The sequence below is a fragment of the Falco rusticolus genome, chromosome 4 (assembly GCF_015220075.1).
Source record: "Falco rusticolus isolate bFalRus1 chromosome 4, bFalRus1.pri, whole genome shotgun sequence".
Lineage (NCBI taxonomy): Eukaryota > Metazoa > Chordata > Aves > Falconiformes > Falconidae > Falco > Falco rusticolus.
In genome coordinates, this window is record NC_051190.1 from 13,422,714 (window position 1) to 13,441,946 (window position 19,233).

General features: G+C 47.7%; 1 protein-coding gene across 1 annotated transcript in view; it reads left to right on the plus strand.

Annotated features, from left to right (window-relative positions):
- The window catches only part of MTMR14 (myotubularin related protein 14), a 34,339-nt gene that overhangs the window by 3,323 nt on the left and 11,783 nt on the right, over positions 1-19,233 (plus strand). Inside the window, 14 exon segments of the mRNA XM_037385287.1 lie at positions 2,164-2,272; positions 3,309-3,384; positions 4,111-4,171; positions 4,722-4,844; positions 5,366-5,439; positions 9,002-9,072; positions 9,724-9,798; positions 12,255-12,321; positions 13,342-13,427; positions 13,718-13,794; positions 14,058-14,094; positions 15,556-15,626; positions 16,257-16,306; positions 16,528-16,666. Coding sequence (XP_037241184.1) covers positions 2,164-2,272; positions 3,309-3,384; positions 4,111-4,171; positions 4,722-4,844; positions 5,366-5,439; positions 9,002-9,072; positions 9,724-9,798; positions 12,255-12,321; positions 13,342-13,427; positions 13,718-13,794; positions 14,058-14,094; positions 15,556-15,626; positions 16,257-16,306; positions 16,528-16,666 — 1,116 coding nt within the window.

Genomic DNA, 19,233 nt, shown 5'->3' on the forward strand with positions numbered 1-19,233 from the left:
ACCTGTTGTCTCAGCTCCTGAGGACATGCTTCTCTTATAATTTCTGATCTTCCAGGCATTTGATTTTTACTGAATCCCATCTTCTGGACTTCGAAGCACTGCCATGGAGCTCTTCTGATAGCACCCTATGAAAATTCTTGTTTCCCTCTGTATTTGCTTTTGCAAAGGAAACATAAGGACAGCTGGAGCAGAGTGCAAGATGTATCTCTTTAATTACGCGTGTTCATTTAAAAACATCCCCACAAGCAAATCTATATATCAGAATCTCTCATAGTTTTAAAACAGTTTGGTATGGGAAATTATACACCAAGGCATCTCTTCTCAAAATGCTCACAGGCCGTTCCTGCAGCATGTGTTATTCACATGCTCTGCGAGGAGGGAAACAGATTGTGGAGCAGAGCTCTTGGCTGTTTGCAGTGACAGCGAGATCAGGCACATGCTTTTCTTGCCTGCACACAGTCTTACATACTCCTGTACAGAGTATGTTGCATTAGCATTTTCCTGTCTTTTCACTTAGCACCTTCATGTCCACAACGTTTAAAGATCAGCCGGGGTTCTTGGTTCTTGTTCTTTAAGTTCTGATATATGTCAAAGCTCTTTGGAGCTGGACAGCCATAACAGTTGTGTATATAGGGAAACATAAAATATCTTGAGCCTCCGCTATGAATTCTGAGAATTAAATCCTTTTTTAAAAAAGAAAAAGTAGGATTTGAAGGTCTTTTTTGCTGTTTCCCTGCTTCCACTGGCACTGCCTTGTATAATCTTTTCCACAAACAGATCAATTTCCATGTTAATAATAGAATATTTTTTTTAATCCTTCCCAGAATGGCATCTGTGGGTAGATTGCTCCACACTGTCACTGATTCTGAAGCTCAGCAACTTTCTTTTGACTTCCAGCATAACAGTATTAATTTGTTCTTAGTCCAGCATTGTGCTTTTGAGTTCTTCTCCCTCTGCATTGTAAGTTCTCTCATTTGCCGTCATGTGTATATTCTGTCCTCACTTTATCTGCTCTGCCAGTCAATCCATGGTGGTTTCTTTCGCAGCATAGACTGTCCCCTGGCCATCCTAATCATCTTTCTGTGCCTTTTCAGGCATGGGTGGGTCACTAGAATCAAATGCCTTATCTCAGCTGGGATCCTGGGTTCTGCACAGTAATGCTGGTAGTTCTCCATCCCACTGGAGAGTTTTCCATGATTGTATTTGTCCCTTTTTTCAAACTTCCCATGTTGATAATGGGCAAGTATCCAGAGATCAACCAGTTCATTTAGGCTTTTCTATTGAGCTCTACTGGAAAGGGCTGACTGGAAATTCTTGTTAATCATCTCTAAGTGCATGGCCGTGCAGTTTTGTATGTCCAGTCTTCATCTGGTTTCTATTATGTCAGTCTGGATGCTTCTTCGATTCCTTGTGGAAGCTAGTCCACCCTGCACTGACTGTTCCTCCTGAAGGTCTGTAATTCAGAAGTCCATTTGGATTCCTATCAAATGTAGACTGGTACTTGGACAGCAATTTTAACTTGTTTCCACAATGTCTCCAACTTGGAACACACTTCTATTTTTAAAAAAAACCAAATATAATTTAGTTATGCAGATGCAGCTGACATTAACTACCCTGCTTAACCCACTAGCTGATTTACAGTTATCTAATTACCCAGCAACACAAATGCTCAAGTGACCAGAAGTAAAGTTCATTGAGTGTTCAAGCTTTGATTATCTATTTTATTTATTTTTCCTTGTAAAATTACCGCTCTGATAGTGAATTCACTCTGATGGTAGTGCTGAGCTTCTTTTTGATGGAAAGGTGGTGGGGAGGAAAGTAGAACATGTATTTTTGTAGACACTGGCTTGCTCTGGTAGTCCTTCATTAGTAATCCACCTTAGTCTGTAGGAAACCATTCTGATGGTACTGCTCCTGAAGATACTTGCTGTCATGTACTGTGCAGCTGGCCTTTCAAAATAAAGAAAAAGAGACAGAAAAGCATCCATACATATTGTACAGCTGTGGAAGCAATTCTAAAAGAAGTATTCTCTTGCTTGCTAACTTCAGAGCTGGCTTCTAGGCAAAAGGGATGGGGATTATGGCCCAGGGTATCTGTAGCAGCTTTGCTGAAAGACATGTGAGAGGATGCTGTGTGTACTGAACCAAATCTCTGTCCACTAGGTTTGAGAGCACTGTGCAGGTTGGCAAACTGCAGGACCTTATCAACCGAAGTAAGATGGCGAGGTGTAGAGGACGATTTGTTTGCCCAGTCATTCTGTACAAGGGAAAGGTAAAGCTTCATGGGTTACCTGTCTTAACTTAGAAAATAACCTTTCTCCCTGCCATTCGAACTGTGCAGCCATGTCTTCAGTCAGTTGTCACCTTTCTGAATGCTGTAAAAATCTGTTCTTAGGTACGAGCAGGCAGCCTGTAGTAGGAGGTAGCATTTGCTATCTAGGCTGCATAAATCATTTGTGGAGACTTCAGGTTATTTTAACCACCATGTCGTGAGCATTGCAGCAAAGAGCTAACATTTTCTGTGTATGTATGTCCCTTCTGAAGGACCAAAGATATTTGGTCTTTGAGAGGGGAGAGACAACAGTTGTCACTTCCTGCCCCTTACTTTTCCCAGCGGTGAGCTCCTTTTGAGTAACTTTTCTCCTTAAAGATAGTTTCCCTTGTCTGTTCCCTGGGGATGCAAGATTGCATAAATGGTCTTAGGAATGTGTGGACTTGTCTGCAAGGGGATCTGTAAGAAAGTAAAATTAGTTTCATTTTTATGTGGATTATTTAAACCATATTGAAGTCCCATAGGAATAGTCTCACTTGGCATTTAAGTAGCTTAATTTGGTTTTCTTAGTTCAATTTAGAAGCACTGTATGAATAGCAAAACCATACCTGTGACAATTTTAATCTAGCTTGACTGAAGCCATCGTGGGATGAACCTGCTGACCTTTTTCTGCAGGAGTGAACTGCCCAGAGTTATACTGGGACCATTCATAATCTTATCCACAGGAATGTGGAAACAAGGCTCAAGTAGGGTATTAACAGAGCATGGAAGCTGCTAACTTGGCAGGAATTGACTGTGTTAGTGAATTGGAGAACTGGAAATGAAAATGTGATTTAAAAACTAGCTACAGATAAAGGTAATTGGGAGTTTGATGTTTTTGGAGAACTTGATCTGGACCAGGGTTGCAGGGGAGGATGCTGAGGGGCGGTAGCTGTAGGTACCAACCATTTCTAGGTAACATGAGGGAAAATAGGCATGAGACCTGGTAAGGGAAAGACCTGGAGCATGTGTGGTTAATAATAAAATCTTCCTCCAGCATATTTGCAGATCAGCAACACTGGCCGGCTGGGGAGAGCTCTATGGGCGCACCGGCTACAACTATATCTTCTCAGGTGAGTGAGGAGCCGTTTGTTTCTGCCTGGTAAGGCCTGTCGGTGCTGGGACAGTGACCTGCACGTGAGAGCAAGCCTCTCCTGAGAGCCAATGCAAAGCTCTGGCGTGGACCTGCTTGTGTCAGGCCCCCCGTAATAGAGCAAAGACTGAAATCTCATGTCTGTTTCCAAGCACCATAGTACAGGACGGAGTGCTCATAAGAAGCAGTGACAAAAGAACTTGAGGCTGAACAGGGAGTTATGGGAAGCATGTAGGCAAGTAAAGCAGCCCAGAGGATTTCGGGGACTGATTCCCAGACATCAGGGGTGGGAATAATGGAAGAAAGAGGGCGAGAACTTGCTGTTGTTTGACTAATCCTTGGGAATTAAATCCTGCTAATGGTGAGATATACTGGACTCTAGGGAAAGCTCTTCAGGGGGGTGTTGAGTGTCTGTAGCGTGGGATCTGAAGCCTGGCTTAAGTAAGCACTGTGTAGCAATGTTGGGGTGTCCTTCTGGCTGTCAGCAATGGGTTTGACCTGCCTAGGTCCTTTGCAATGACAAGGAAAGAGCAGGCTACATTAGAAAACAGGCTTTTTAGGAAGAGGAAATGTGGGGAACTACTGAGAGCACTCACATGTGGAGAGAGGGTACCAAACCATGACCTTTCTAGGCACGTGCATGTCTTGTCAGTTTGGGGGTTGAGTTGGTTTACACAAGCTTCGGCTCTTAATGCCTTTCTTGCAGGAGGTTCTGATGATGCTTGGGCAGATGCAGAAGACATTTCAGAGGAAGATTCTGCACTTAGGTTTGTATGCATCACTGGGATGGGGAGAAGGGAGTTTGTACCAAAGCTGTCTGGCTCAGCCAATCAGTTCTGCTCTTTCCTAGGCTGGGCTTTGGGTACAGGCTTGAGACCGTCACCAAGCTTGGAGTCTTGCTTTCCTTGCTTTTGAAAGAGTCTGGAATGCTAATAGCTGGCTGAACCCAGTGTAACTGAAGCCTGCTAATCTCTTGCCAGAGGGAAGGGCTGGAGACAAAAATAATATATTGCCATTTAAAAAGGTATTTGAATTACACAGATGCGTTTACTTCATCAAAAAGTACTTCTGCAGGCTGAAGAAATTGTTCTGTATATTATGTGCTTGTTGCAGAACAATGAGATATGGGGAGGGACCCTAAGCACCAAGTCTGCAGTATCAGTTTGTTGCAGAGTCTGACTGATCTGTGGAGACAAGGCTTGTGCTGTGCAGCTAGAAGCGGTTTGGGGAAGAGCTGTGGCAGTATGGTGCAAAGAATCAGACTCAGCGTGGTGAGTCTTCCATGCTCATCTTGCGTTGCCTTGTTCTGTCTTGCAGAAATGCAGACTCCCAGCTGTTTGACAAGGTCAGAGGGCATGACATCAAGCTGCTTCGATACTTGTCAGTCCGATATATCTGTGACCTGATGGTGGAAAACAAGAAGGTGAAGTTTGGCTTGAAGTGAGTCTAGGTTCATTTGTTTTTCTGCAGGCTTTGGATCGCAGCTAGTGTAGCCCTTACATGTGAATTGCTATTGAGTATGCACTCAGCATTCTGGGAGCAGTCCCTGAAGGAGATCAGTTAGCTAGTGCTGTAAAAAGAACCACAAGGTTTTAGGCCAGAGAAAGCTGCATCAACGGGCAAGATAGCTGCTTTCATCTGTCTTCTGCAGTCTGAGTAGGTTTTCTCCATAAAGCTTGTGGTGCTGCGACACTCACCCCTTCAGAAAGGGGAAAATAAAGGACCTCTCTGCTTGGGTATAGGAACAAAGGGAGGTGTTTCTCCTGGTATTTCTCTCAGGGAAAAGCTTTAGTGGTTTTGGGCTGTACCCAGTTTATTGGGATGTGTTGAGTAAGTTCTGCCCCACTCACTACTGCGTCAAGTCACGGCGCAGGGAGATGTGAGAGGTAGCTTTTGGGTTGCTAGTATCTCCATGAATAATACTCTACAAATGTCTGATGTTTTCCTCTTGTCCTGTGCAGTGTGACGTCTTCTGAGAAGGTGGACAAAGCTCAACGTTACGCTGATTTCACGCTTCTCTCCATCCCATATCCAGGTACAGGACTGATGTCCAGAGGGACTCCCAAGGGACAGGTGACAATCCGTTTCTGGGGACTGGGAGCTACCTGTGTGTGTGTGTGTGTAGTGAAATGACTGTGGCTTGCTGAATATTTCCTGTGCTCCCTCTGGAGAGAAGCTCTTTTAATCAGAGAACAGTGCAACAAATCTGGATGCTCTGGTAATGTGAGTCAGCATTAGGCACTCTTTGAACTAGCAAAATCATTTCTCAGCAGTTCTAATTAGTTCAAGCATGGAGAAAAAGCCCCAGAGGTGGAGCTGGGGTCAAGATGGCCTTTGACACCCCCACAACTCCAAACTACTACTTGGTGCAAGATACATATCTTGCTCTGTGTTATGTAAACCCCTAATTCCTAAGAGTATTTTCTAGTCCTGGTGTTTCAGAGCACCACTGTAAGATATCCTCAGTGCTAGGCAGAGCTGTTAACCTGAGCCTGCAATGTACGACTGAGATGCAGACCACTCAAGCCTGTCTCGCTGGCTATATTGGTCCCTGTGCCTAGCAACCACTGCTGGGTCACTTGCTGCACTCTTAAAGATGAGCTGAATATTGCTGCCTGCCTGCTGATGTCAGGCTTGGTGATAGGATTGGATGTGAGACTGCTGTGCTTGAAGTCTGTCTGCAAGAAAGGACTTCTTTCTCCCTTGTGCACCAGGAAATGGAGAGGAGGAAAAAAAAACAAAAACAAAACCCAACAAAACTGTTGTGGATGATCCAAACCCAAACTTCTCCTTGATTGCTAGTTGTTGCCCTTAAATGTATTTTCTTTTTTAAAAAAATGACGTGTATTTCCTTTCATATAGAAATGAATGACAACTCAGAGAAGCTGCATGAAGATTTCTATTAAGTTTGCCATGCAGATTGCCAAGGTGTACAGAAATAAGAGTACTGCTGGTTTCTGTAGCATGTGGCACAGATATATGTTGCTGCCATATGCCTCGCCATACCTAGAACATGAGAGAGACAGTGTACACAGGTCTTTTGTAGGATATGTAAAGAACGAGGAAGATATAAGCTGTAGCGTTGTTACTGTATGGGGATCTGCATACTATATGCAATATTCAGTGATGGTCCTTCCTCTTTTGCCATCTGGGACAGCTGCTTTCTTTTAGCAGCTCTTCAGTGCTACAGTAGAGGTAAACCTTGTAAAACTGGAAATTCTGCCTGCAGATGTTGCCTGATTTCAGCAGTGCTGGTCCATAGGGAAATGTTGTCATTCTGTTAAATCTAAGACATACACATCTAAGGATGAGCAACCCATCTAGTGATTGGCCGAGTGCCATGATACATTCTTACTGATGTTTCCAGGTTTGCATTACAAGATACTCTGTTTATAATTTGTCTCTAAAGTTACTCTGAGATCCTGTTGCCTTAGGTGAGTGACGCAGTGTCCAGACATAGAATCTTAGCATTGTTTATGTTGGAAAAGACCTTTAAGATCATACAGGCCAACTGTTAACCTCACGCTGCCAAGCCCGCCACTAAACCTTGACCCTAAGTGCCACATCTACATGTCTTTTAAATACCTCCAAGGATGGTGACTCCACCACCTCCCTGGGCAGCCTGTTTCAGTGCTTGACAGCCCTTTCAGTGAAGAAACTTGTCCTGACATCCAACCTAAACCTCCCCTGGCGCAACTTGAGGCTGTTTCCTCTTGCCCTATTGCTTGTTACCTGGGAGAAGAGACCGACCCCAGCCCAGCCCAGCCTCCTTTCAGGCAGCTGTAGAGAGTGATACGTCCCCCCTGAGCCTCCTCTTCTCCAGGCTGAACCCCCAAGCTCCCTCAGCTGCTCCTCATCAGACCTGTGCCCCAGCCCCTTCCCCAGCCCCTGCCCGGCTCTGGACACGCTCCAGCCCCTCAGTGTCTGTCTGGGAGTGAGGGGCCCAAACCTGAACCCAGGGTCCGAGGTGCGGCCGCACCAGTGCTGAGCACAGGGGGACGGTCACTGCCCTGGCCCTGCTGGCCACACTGTTTCAGGTACAAGCCAGGATGCTGTTGGCCTCCTTGGCCACCTGGGCACACTACTGGCTCAAGGTCAGCTGCTGTCGACCAGCACCCCCAGGACCTTTCCCACCAGGCACCTTCCCAGCCTCTTCCCCAAGCCTGCAGCGCTGCGTGGGGTTGGTGTGACCCAAGGGCAGGACCCGGCACTCAGCCTTGCTGAGCCTCACACAATTGGCCGCAGCCCATCAGCCCAGCTTGTCCAGATCACTCAGCAGAGCCTTCCTATCCTCAAGCAGAGCAACACCCCCACCCAAATTGGTATCATCTGCAAACTTACTGAGGGTGCATTCAACCCCCTCATCCAGATCGTTGATAAAGATACTGAACAGAGCTGAGCCCAGGGGAACACCCCTGTGCCTGGCCGCCAGCTGGATTTAATTCCATTCACAACTACTCTTGGGGCTCAGCTATTCAGCCAGCGTTTTACCCAGTGAAATGACTGTCTAGGGTGAAAGACTTGGGTTAAAGTGGGGTATCTGTAGAAACTTTTGTGTTCTGCAGTGCAGAAAAACCCTCTTTTCCATTTGACTGGTAGTTGGCATTTGTAGATGCCTCTACTTACTGCCATAATCCCCCCATTCTTTGCTTTAAGCTGTTCTTTAATTGGAGTTAAATCTCAACTGACAGATTGCTTCCTGACTCTGTTTTGAGGGCTAGTGCTGTCCTTCCACAAAGATTATTTTTTTATTATTATTTTGCCGTTGGTGTTACTTGTGACTTGCAGGGTAGGAATCATTGCCTGTGCTCGGTGCCTGGCACAGGCATGTCGTGGTAACGTGGGCGCTGTGGCACCGCTGGGACACACACGGTACATCGGGAGAGGTGTTTTGTGTAGCCTGCAGGCAGCTGCAGTGCTAATGGTGCTGCTCAGCTGTGACTAAGTGACTGCAGTTTGCAGCAGAGACTTCAAATAGTTGTTATGAGAAGAACAGAGCCAAAGGATGAACTTGAGGAGGGGAGGGCTTGGGGGAAACCTTGGAAGTGGTTATGTACCTGTTTCCTTCAGACAGGGCAATTCACATGTTTGAAAGAGGAGACTTAAATGTGAGAGAAATCACAGCCATGTCTGACAGAGCCCTTTCTTGTTACCTGCAGCAGATGCCCTGTGAAAGTTGGCTTTCCCCAGGGCTCTGCCAACACCTCCTTTTGCTGGTTGCTTCTCACGCAGCATGACAGGCTGATGCCTTAGATCTGTGCAAAAGCCAGTGGCCCTGGAAAGTGTAGCTCCTTGGTGAAACCTCTTGTTTGGGAAAGAATGAAATCAGTGCCTCAAACTCCACGTTTGCTGCGTGTTTGGAGTTTGCCCTTTGCTGTGTGAGTGTGTTCACTGCCAAGTGCTCTGGGTTGTTGCTGCTGGGAGGCTGTGCTGCACCCTGTACTGATGATTACTGCTCTTCTCTTCCTGCAGGCAGTAGTTTTGATTGGTCTGGTGTTCTGGAGCCTGGGGCTGCCAGCACTTCCAGTCCCACAAGGCACTTCAGTTGTTAGATATCAGTTAGCTGAACAGTTGCTCATGGTCTTTTTTTCTTGCAGGCTGTGAATTTTTTAAGGACTACAAAGACCGGGATTATACAGCTGAAGGTCTTATATTTAACTGGAAACAGGTATATGGGTATTGCAACATGGAGAGCTGTGGGCTGTACCGGGCTTAAGTCTTGCCTCAGAGTTCCTGAGTGATGGTATATATGCCATGCTTATTTCTGATCACAAGGAGGAAACCAACAGGACAAACAAAACAGATAGTGAATGTACTAAATTATTCATTGTAAAATTCCTATGTAAAATAAGTGAATTGTTATCCTGAAGTCCAGGATGCTTGACCTCTCATGGGCGGTATGGGTTGCTCCTGTTTTTGAATTTGGTGTCTTATTGACAGCCTCTGTTCTCAGGTCTGTCTTCATATTCTGTGTCCTGCTGAGGAAGATTATTGAGTGGAGCAGCCCTACAGGAATTCAGAAACTAATGTGATTTGTCCCTGACTTTCACCGTTGGGAGCACAGAAAAGCTCCGCTTATCCACTAGTCCTTCTAAGAGGCTATGAGTTAATTCTTAGCACTTTTTTGCATCCCGCTTATCCACTAGTCCTTCTAAGAGGCTATGAGTTAATTCTTAGCACTTTTTTGCATCCAAAGATGCTTTGCTGAGATGTTTTCTTCTAGGTGCACCATTTGGCATTTGTTGTTTTGTTTTTTCTGGAACTCGCTGCCTTCAAGTCATGGCTTTTCTCTGACCAGTTGTGTTTGGGTTTTTTGCAGGATTACGTAGATGCTCCATTAAGTATCCCAGTCTCTCTGACCCAATCTCTGAATATTGATTGGAGTGAGTACCAGGTGAGCAAAGCAGGTGTCTCTGTGGGAGATCAGAGACTCACTCAGGAAGCATCAGTAAAGATTTGAAGTCTGACTTGCTCCTGTTGCCATAATCTGGCTCACTTCATACCGTCCCAGCGGGAGCAAGACTGCTTACTTGACTGTTCAGAATGGCAGTGGAAATCCTCTACCCAAAAGCTCTGTGGCTTGGTGTGTCCCGAGGCAGCTGACTGTAATGTCAAATCTTTTTCTGTAGCTTGCATAAAGCTTGCAATCCATTGGGGAGATACGTCACTAACAGGGGTAAGGAGCATGCCAGGAAAGGGAAAGCAGGATTACTTGTTGGCAATCTTCGCTCGGCACATGCTTGCAGTGGGCAGGCTTCCTTGGCTGCGGAGAGTCCTGAGAGAGGTCAGCTTACCTTATGCGAGCAGTAGGCCAGTGACTAGGCACCTTCTTCGTGGGCATGCAGGGTGCCTGTCCTGTAGGAGAAGAGTAGAAAATCATAACTGACCGTGGCGTGTCTCCATTCCTTATTATTGTGACAGCATCGCAAATGACAATTGGATTCTTATGTTTTCCCAAGCTTCAAGGTTTACCTTTGTCTGTTCATACCAGGGAGCATCCCCTTACACTGCTGATTAGTGTGCTCCATTTCACACATTGGTGGACGTACCAATCCCCCCAGGTTTTGTGGTGATTGACTGCTGGAGCGTGTTGTGCTTCTGTGCTCTGTGGCTGGAAGCACTACAGAACTAGCAGAGCTCCCTGTGCTGGGCCGGTGTGGGTCAGTCAGTGACATAAATAATGTTTAAGTGCCAGCGTAAGCAGAATTGCAGAAAAGTAGCTTGCAGTGTTGAAACAGAACTAATGGGACCACAGCGTGTTTATGGCTAGAACCTTGTTCACTAGAATACTGAGCAGCCAGTATTTTAAAAAGGATATTAAAAATGGAGGAGGGTGTAATAAATAGATGCAGAAATGATCTGAGGACTGGAGAAGGTGCTTCACTTAAAGCTGAAGTTCTCAATCTGTTTAGCTAATCACAAAGGTGATGGAGGGTTGACTTGATTAGCGTGTAAGTGCGTTTTCAGGGAGAAGATACTAATTCTAAAGCACTCTTCAATCTGGGGAAGAAAAGCTGCACAGGAAACAATATCTGCAGTCTGAAATCAGACCTTCAAATAAGGAAAAGCATTCTTGTGTATTACTTTTGAGGATGATCTATTGGAACATGCTGCCAAAGGAGCAGTGAGCTGTCACCCCTGGCTGAGATGTTTCACTGGGCAGAGATATTGCCAAGCACAAGCTTCAGGCTGTATTTGGGGCAACTGAACAAAACTTCCTGGTTTCTGCTATAGAAAGATCAGACTGGATGATGAGATAATTCCTCTGGCATAAGCACAAGATTGGGTTGAATTGGGCAGATAAAAGACTTTGGAAGTATGGGGTTTTCTGCCCCAGGCTGAGCGTGTTCCTCATTTCCCTACTCTTTTGTTGCTGTGCAGGCTTCATGGCAGAGCAATATGTTCTTTGACTGACAGTAGTCTTAAGCGTGGTTACACACACAATGCGCACACATACATGCAAGCACACAGCAAGTGTTCTATTGCTGGGGGTCAGATGTTACTTATACCGCTAACACTGTCACAATGAAACATGTTTCCCTCTCCTTGCCTTTTCCTTGCTAATGCGATCCTATTTTCCTGAAGCTAGTTCTGCCTCTGATCAGACCACTGAAATTCCCTGCGTCTTCTCATGACACAGTGGTTAAGAGTGGCATGCTTGAGCTTGTCCTGATGTTTTTCACCTGCATCTCTTGTAGTGCTGGAGGTCTCTGAGTTCAGAGCCCTTCTGTGGTGCTGCTGCTACTTGGGCGTTACTGTCTGGAGCAGCTGGGAGTGGGTCAGCCCTCTGCAGGCAGCCTGCTGGGGCCGTTTGCAAGGGCCGTAGAGTTTTGAGCAAAATGCTTGGGTTGTGGGAACGAGCTGCTGACTTTGGCCTACTCGCCCCATCGTGCTACTTGCGTCACATACACAACTGTAACATGGCTGCTGAGCCCTTTGGTGAGGTGCACGTGTGCAGGGGGCTGCAGAGCAGGGTCAGCACTCCGCAGGTGTTTGCTGGCTCATGTTAGTCTCTGAGCATGGGCTGCTTGGAGCTTTGGGGCTGCTGGCAAGCAGGTTCTGTGCCAGCCAAGCAGACAGCAGAGATGTCCTTTTTTCTTTTTTATTTTTCTTTTTTCTTTTTTTTTTTTTTTCCCACCTGGTCTCTTGTCCCAGCGTGCCTTTTGCAGAGGATGGGGGGATTGATTAGAACACCAAGGGGAAGGTCTGTCTCTCCGAGGAATGGCTGTGGGATTATTTCTGCTTTGGTGGGGTTCTGGATAGAGAAGCCAAGAGCGTGGCAGGTTCTGAACTGCCAAACACCCTTTTGTTGTGGGCAGACCCTTACCATCAACATTTCCCTTTCTGCAGAGCTGGGACCTCGTACAACAGACACAGAACTACCTAAAGCTGCTGATCTCCATCATCAATAGTGATGGTAAGGTAAACTCCTTGCTCCCAGCAGTCTAACCGGAGCAGTCGCTGTCTCTGGAAGAACAGCTGATGATATTAGTGCCACTGTGGATCAGTTCCCAATACAGAAGAGATACTTTATAGAGAGCTTCACTTCTCTCCCTTCAAAACAGGGTGATGATCCTAGCATCTCAAGGCTCCAGCTCCCTTAGAAAGGGTCTTGCTGGTTCCTTGAGAACTCTCTCCTCCCAAGGATGGAGGGATATCTGAAAACTTTACCTAATGTTTTACTACTTCAGAGCTGAAGAAAAGAAACATTTTTTCCTCTGCTTGTTGACTCCAGCTCTTATTTTGCTGGACACCCGTGTTTTGTCCCGCCAACCCAGGGTCTCATTAGGTGCCTACTTAAGAGCCCTTTCCATCTTCTGTCATCACAGCCACCCCAACTCTTTGAAGGGTAGATATTGCCCTGTGTTGGCATCCCACTCCCTTTGGGCACTGTGACTTTGTACCTAGCACCGTTGGACAGATGGAGCTGTGGCTGGCTCCGCCAGCATGGCCATCGATAGACTCCTGCAGCAGCTGTGTTGGGACACACTGCAAATTTTGTGGAGAGCCCAGGATTTGTGCCCTGTGTGTGGCTCCGCTCAATGTATATCGGTAGGAAGGCTGGTGAGACTGAAAAAGTGGTGAGTTGGAGCAGGTTTCTCTCTGATGTGGGGATACATTGTGATGGTGAGTTGCAGCTGCGTAGGTGTATGTTCTGCGTAGCAAAGTGATGTTCATACCTAGTGACTTCATGTCCTGAGCAGCTGTCAGAACCAGTACAGCACATCAGCTGGGGCTGCTGACAACCCAGGACACTCTGAGCAATTTGTTGGCTGCCATATGAAAGACAAAATGTTCTGGCTTGGTGGCTGAGCTCTGCGCTTGAGCCTGGGCTGTGGGGATGGAGGGTAGCTTGTCTCTACAGATTTGCCATAAAGAAAAGTTGTTGCTCTTGTTGAAACATCCGGTTTTTTTCTTCTTCCTACCTCTGGAAAAGATGACAGCGGGCTCCTGGTGCACTGTATATCCGGCTGGGATCGAACTCCGCTTTTCATCTCCTTATTGCGCCTCTCCTTATGGGCTGTGAGTACCTAGCTGACCTGCTCTGTTCCTGGGGGTGATTGCTTGGAGGGTGACTGTGTCACCAGGAGGTGGTAGTAGAACAGTTAATGTTCCTTTTGAGGGTCTTGGCTTCAGAGAGGTGTGGTTTGGCTTTGATGTGGAGCCCAACACGCTGTCCTGCCATCAGACACAATATCACAGGCAGGTAGAGCAAGCTGGGCATCTTGGATCAGCATGACAGTGTTCAGTAGATTGTGAATTCCCATGTGCCCAGGGCTGCTGCCTGAAGGTTGTTCTCATTTGCTTTGCAGGATGGGCTGATCCACGCGTCGCTGGAGCCATCCGAGATTCTTTACCTGACAGTGGCCTATGACTGGTTTCTCTTTGGGTAGGTACATTAAGTTTTACTCACACAGATATCCCTGCATAGCAGGCTAGAAGCCTTCAGGCCTCATCTTTGGTGTTTGCTTACAACCAAAGGTGGGTGTTGGGGCAATTCCCAATGAGCTGTGACAAGAGAGGCTGATGCTTTTGGTTGTTTTTTTTTTTACCTGGAGGCTCAGGCCATCTGGCGGTTCATGACAGCTTGTGCTTTTCTGCTGATTCTGGCTTCCTGCGTCTGACTGAGCTTTCCCTTGCTCTCTTTTCCAGGCACATGTTAGTCGATCGACTCAGTAAAGGAGAAGAGGTGAGTGTCTGGTGGGGGCAGTGGATGAGCACTGCTTTTTGTTCTCAAGGTACTTGTTTACGGTAGCAGCATTCACTGCCTGCTTCTGGTAATATCAGTGGTCTGGCTGGGCTCTAAAAAGATTGTTCAGGTGCTGGAAAGATGAGGCAGGAGCCTTTCCCATCACTTCCTGATGCATAAGGTATATAGGAATGCTTTTCTCTCAGTCTGCAGTTTGGTTGGTGGGTGTTAGTCCTGCCAGTTCCCCTGCGGTGCCATTAGTGTTCAGGCCCCTGGTGAAAGGGTGCTAGGACTTGCTGTTCAGCTCAGCAATGAGAAGGGATGCTTAAGGCATGTGACTCCTGGGAGCTTGTAAATAAAGTTGTGTTGTCTGGCGTGCTTGTCCTGAGTGCCAGCCCTCCTGCCTGGATGCTGCAGCTGCATGTGGTTTGCATGTCATCGTAGGCTCATGGAGCAGCTTGTGCTGGCTCCAGTGTGTGTATTTGGCGGGGTGTATCTGTGGGTATACAGATGGGTCTGGGAGGCAGTTAAAATTAGTGCAACTAATTCTCTTCGAAACTTTTACTGTTTAACAGCAAAAAAATGATTGCTCTGACTGTAGATGCAGTTCACTGTAATACTATTTTTTGATACAAATAGAGAGGTGGGGAGTATGTCTAAGCCTTTTGTTAATCCCCTGCTCCTCAGACTCTCACTTCACTAGGGGATCCCCTGCCTCTGAGCAGCAGAGCCAGGACCCTGGCCTATTTTCCATCTTCCAGGGGTCCAGGACCCCTGTGTTGGTATTGTTATTCCCATTCATTCCTTTCCCAGAGCTCTGCTGGCTCTAGCCCGGCAGCTCTGCTCTGCCGCCTGCTTGGCCCAGGGCAGAGCTGGCAGCTGCAACAGGAGAGGGGTGCATGGCTGCCTCTAGCACTCCCTGCTCGCTGTGGCAGGAGGAGAAGGGCTCAGCTCTGCGCGGGTAGATGGGGTGGCAGAGGCACCGCAGAGCGAATACCACAGAGCAGACGTGCGTGGCAGGGCACGAGCTTGGGACCACAGATGCTCCAGGAACCGCATGCTTCCAGGTGTGATACAGCTGTGGTGCGGAGGTGGAGCATGCAGCTCTAACCCTGCCAGTCCTGCTGGGCTTGCTGCTTACCTGGGTGTGTAAGCAGAGGCTGGGGGCCATCTCTTTTCCATTCTGCACTGATGGCATAAGTACCTGCCGTGTGCTTGCGGCATGTGTGCGAGGCATTGATAGGGGATTTGTCATACACCTTCCTTTCTGGGCCTCCCCGTGGCAGGGAGAACAGAGGGTCGGTTTGTGTAAGAGAAGGCCCAGGATGGGATGGTGGCAGCCTGTGGCTGGTAGCTGCAGATTTCTTGCTATCTCCTCGTCAGCACCTCCCCGTGAAGATAAGAGGCTGCATGGAGCCTCAGGTTCATTCCTGAACCACTCTTCTCTCTCCCTTTGCTCAGATTTTCTTTTTCTGCTTCAATTTTCTGAAGCACATCACCTCTGAGGAGTTCTCTGCTGTGAAGTCGCAGAGGTAAGGAGCCTGTGCCTGCTGCTGCATGGGCTGCAGAGCCAGGGAGCTTGTTAGTGCTGTTTCTTTGGGGAGATGGAAACCCTGGTGTCCTGGCCCAGTTTTCTTTAATTTATTCTGCACTCTGAAGGCTGCAAAATGGGGACGAGGCTTGTGAGGTGCCACGTCGTGCTCTGAAAAAACTGTCCATGCTGAAATGTGCTCTCTGCTTAATGACTGTCCGTGGCTGCTTTAGCACGGATGAACCCAGAGATATGTGCTCTGGCTGAAGCAGGCTGTGCAGCAAGCTCCTTCAGGCACTGCTGGGGGGAGCGGGGTGGCTGTTCTTCAACAGACCGCTAAACGTTAACCCCTTCCTCTTTCAGGAGGGGCAGAAAGAAATAAAGCCCACCCTGGAGACTGAATAAGCACATCTGCCTGCAGCCTGTTGCCACCCTCTCAAAGCACAGGGGATATGGGCTGGGACTGTTAGGAGAGTCAGATACTGCGCACCGGTCCCATCCCCTCCCTCTGCCCCTGCACAGCTAACTCCTCACTGCTCTGATACTGCTGGGTACTACAGAGATCTGGCTATGGTCACCCTCCACGCAGCGCTGAAGCGTGGTTGAGGTAACTTTGTCTTTCCTTCCCCAGAAGGAAGAGTTTGCCGCCTGGCTTCACCCTGGAAGAGATCTGCATGCTCAGTGAGTGCTGCTGCCAGGCATCGGTGTCCCTGGGTGCTGGTAATGGTCGATCGCCCTGGGGGGCTTGGGTTCCCAGCCTCAAGGTGACTACAAATGGCTGTGCTTCCCTTGGGGCCTCACAAGAACCAGCCCCAGGGCACGGGGGAAGCGTATTGCTTAAAGGGAGAGAAGGTGAGCAAGACCAAGCTGGTCTCCAGGTAGCTGTGTTTTCTTTTCTCTAGAACAGAGAGATCGAGGCAGCACCACAAGTCTGAGCAGTGACTTCTCCCTGGGGATGGAAAGCTCCCCTGGAGCAGCTGGGAGCTTCACCTATGAAGCAGTGGAGCTGATGCCAGCAGGAGCACAGGCTCAAGCAGCATGGTGAGGAGATAACCACTCAGTGGGGCTGCAGAGCAAAAGGTGCAGGTTCTGAGCACGGTAGAAAATATACTTCTGAAGTCCCTCACCCTCCAGGTCTGCTCTCTGTGACATGGGTTTGTTAGAGGGGAGGGAGGAATTTGGCTGTCAGAGGCTTTGCTGCAACTTGTGCTACAAGAGCTGCACCAGAAGTTGGAGACCACCCCATGTTCAAGACTGTCAGGCTTCTGCAGGGATGCTCCTGAAGCTTGTCCCCTGATGAGGGTAAAGCAGCTTTATTTCATTTTCACCACTTTCACTGTTAAACTTCATCCAGAAAGGATTTCATTACTTTTAAAAGATGGTTCCGAACTACCCGGAAAATAACATTTGGCAGCAGCCTCCCCAGGGAAAGATAGAGACAGTTTAGCTGCCCTAAAATGAAATCTCATCAGTTTCTGGAAGAGATTATACAGGGGAATATCTGCAGTTAATGGTAAGTGGGCTGGGTGGCCAAGAATCCCCTCTAAAGTTTAGCCCTTCTAACAGCACCAGGCGTGTGAGCTGAAAGCAGGTTGCTGCCTGCAGCACTGCTTAGAGATGCTTCTGGGGGGGGGGAATATGCAAGTCTTGGTGCTCCCAGTTGATAGAGGGTGACATAGGAGCCACCTGGGGATGCAGGTAGCTGTCTGGAAGCAGGGACTGGGGCAGGTATCTGGTGACTCTGCTGCTCTGGGACGGGCGTTGTGCTTGCTTGTGGAGTTTCTGGTGCTGTTCGGGGATTTCAGAACCTTGCTGTAGGGTTGCCCCTCTCAGTTTAATTTTTCTCTCCTCTCCCTCAGCACATGTGAAGATGCTATTTTATATTGCAATTATTTTAAATTAAAACTGGGTTGTGCTGGAGGCAGTTGAAAGTCCTTTGGGACTGAGCCTGCAGCCATGCTAGTGGCAGCAGCCTTTCCGAAGCACATTGCGATTCAATTTATAAAACGCTGAGAAGAGGGGAAGAGAGAATCTTCCTGCAGAATCACAAAATGGAGACGGGGAGTCCTAAACTGCATTTGCCAAGTGAGCAGCACAGAGTCCTCTTTAACACACAGAGCCTTCCTATCCACAGCAGAGTGACTGCAGCAAGTAGAGAATAACTTTCCACTTGCCTGGCTGCAGGGTAGTAAACTGGAAGCATTTGTGTTGCTCTGAGTGCTTAGGATATACAGACTAGATCCTGCAGCACAAAACCTACACATGATTTTCACAAGATGTGAAGTGACCGGAGCATGCTGGAAAAGATCTGCTGCACTTGTGTATATCACAGCTTGGTTTTGTGATGTGTTTTCTAACTCTGGTTTGCTTTCATTCATGTTGGAGACGTGGGGCTGTATTGGGGCTAGCTGCTGCTACCACAGGGATGCTTTGGGCCCGTGCTGTGGGTGTGAGCTTGGGGAAGGGAAGGCTGTGAGCCCTGCCATGAGTGCTTAGCAAGAGGACTGGTCATGGATGTCTTGCTGGAGGTTGTTGAGACTGTTGTGGAGAACAGGTAGGGCTTGATACAAGCTGGGTGAGCTGGGCTGTGCATAGTGTGACAGGGGAGAGGAGGGGATGTGCTTCATTGTGTTGTCCTGAAAACAGGTAGCCTCAAGGTCTCCTTGCAAGGAGAGGCATTTGGTTTTCAGTTGTACAAGCCTTTTTCTGCAGGCTGTGCTGGGAGATGTTGGCAGCTATAATAACATGAGATGAATAATGCTTGAGAGAGGCTGTGGTGTGATGTTTGAGGGTGGACACACTTCAAGAAATGGAGAGGATATCATGCTTTCCACTGTACAATGAGCCTGTCTTTAGCTGCAGTAGCTGACAGTGCTCAAGATCTCAAAGCTCAAAGAGATGCCCTTCCAGATTTCAGGAAGAACAGCATCTTTTCTCCTTGAGTTTGTTTGCTTTAGACTTCTCCTTTTTACTTGTGTACATAGGGACATCTTTGCCCAATTCACGGTGGTTTTGGAAGGGGAGAAATTCTTGGGACTCTTCCAGGAGAAAAAAAAAAATTACATCAAAAACACTGATGTAAGAAAGAAAATCTTCTGAACATGGAGCAGCAGTGATATGAATTAGTCCCAGATCCGTGTGCCTGTTTGGCATGTAGCTGGCTCGTACTGCAAGTTAAGGCCTGATGCAGCAATGGACAGTGAATCATGCCCAAGTCTGAATATGCTGGCTAGAAAAGCAGCTAGAGCAGTTCTGGGCTGTCAGCACAGACAGGGAGAGGACTGAAGTGCACCTACATCTGGAGTGACTGTCAGCTCTGAGCACGTGGTCAGAAGTGTGGTCAGTGATGCCTGAAGAGAATCACTAAAAGCGAAAATAACACCGGAGGTGTGGGGGAAATAACGCTGGTGCTGTCTCCCTGTTACCCTCATCAATGTGCACGAACGCCCACCTGGGTTGAGCTCCTCGGCTGATACGCTCTGTAGTTAGAGCAGATTGAAATGATCTTTCCCTGCTGGGAGGCCCCTTGCTTGAGGCATTTTTACAGCTAGACTAAACAAAGCAATCGCTGTATTCGTGTGGGCCGATGCATTCTCCTGTCTCTGATT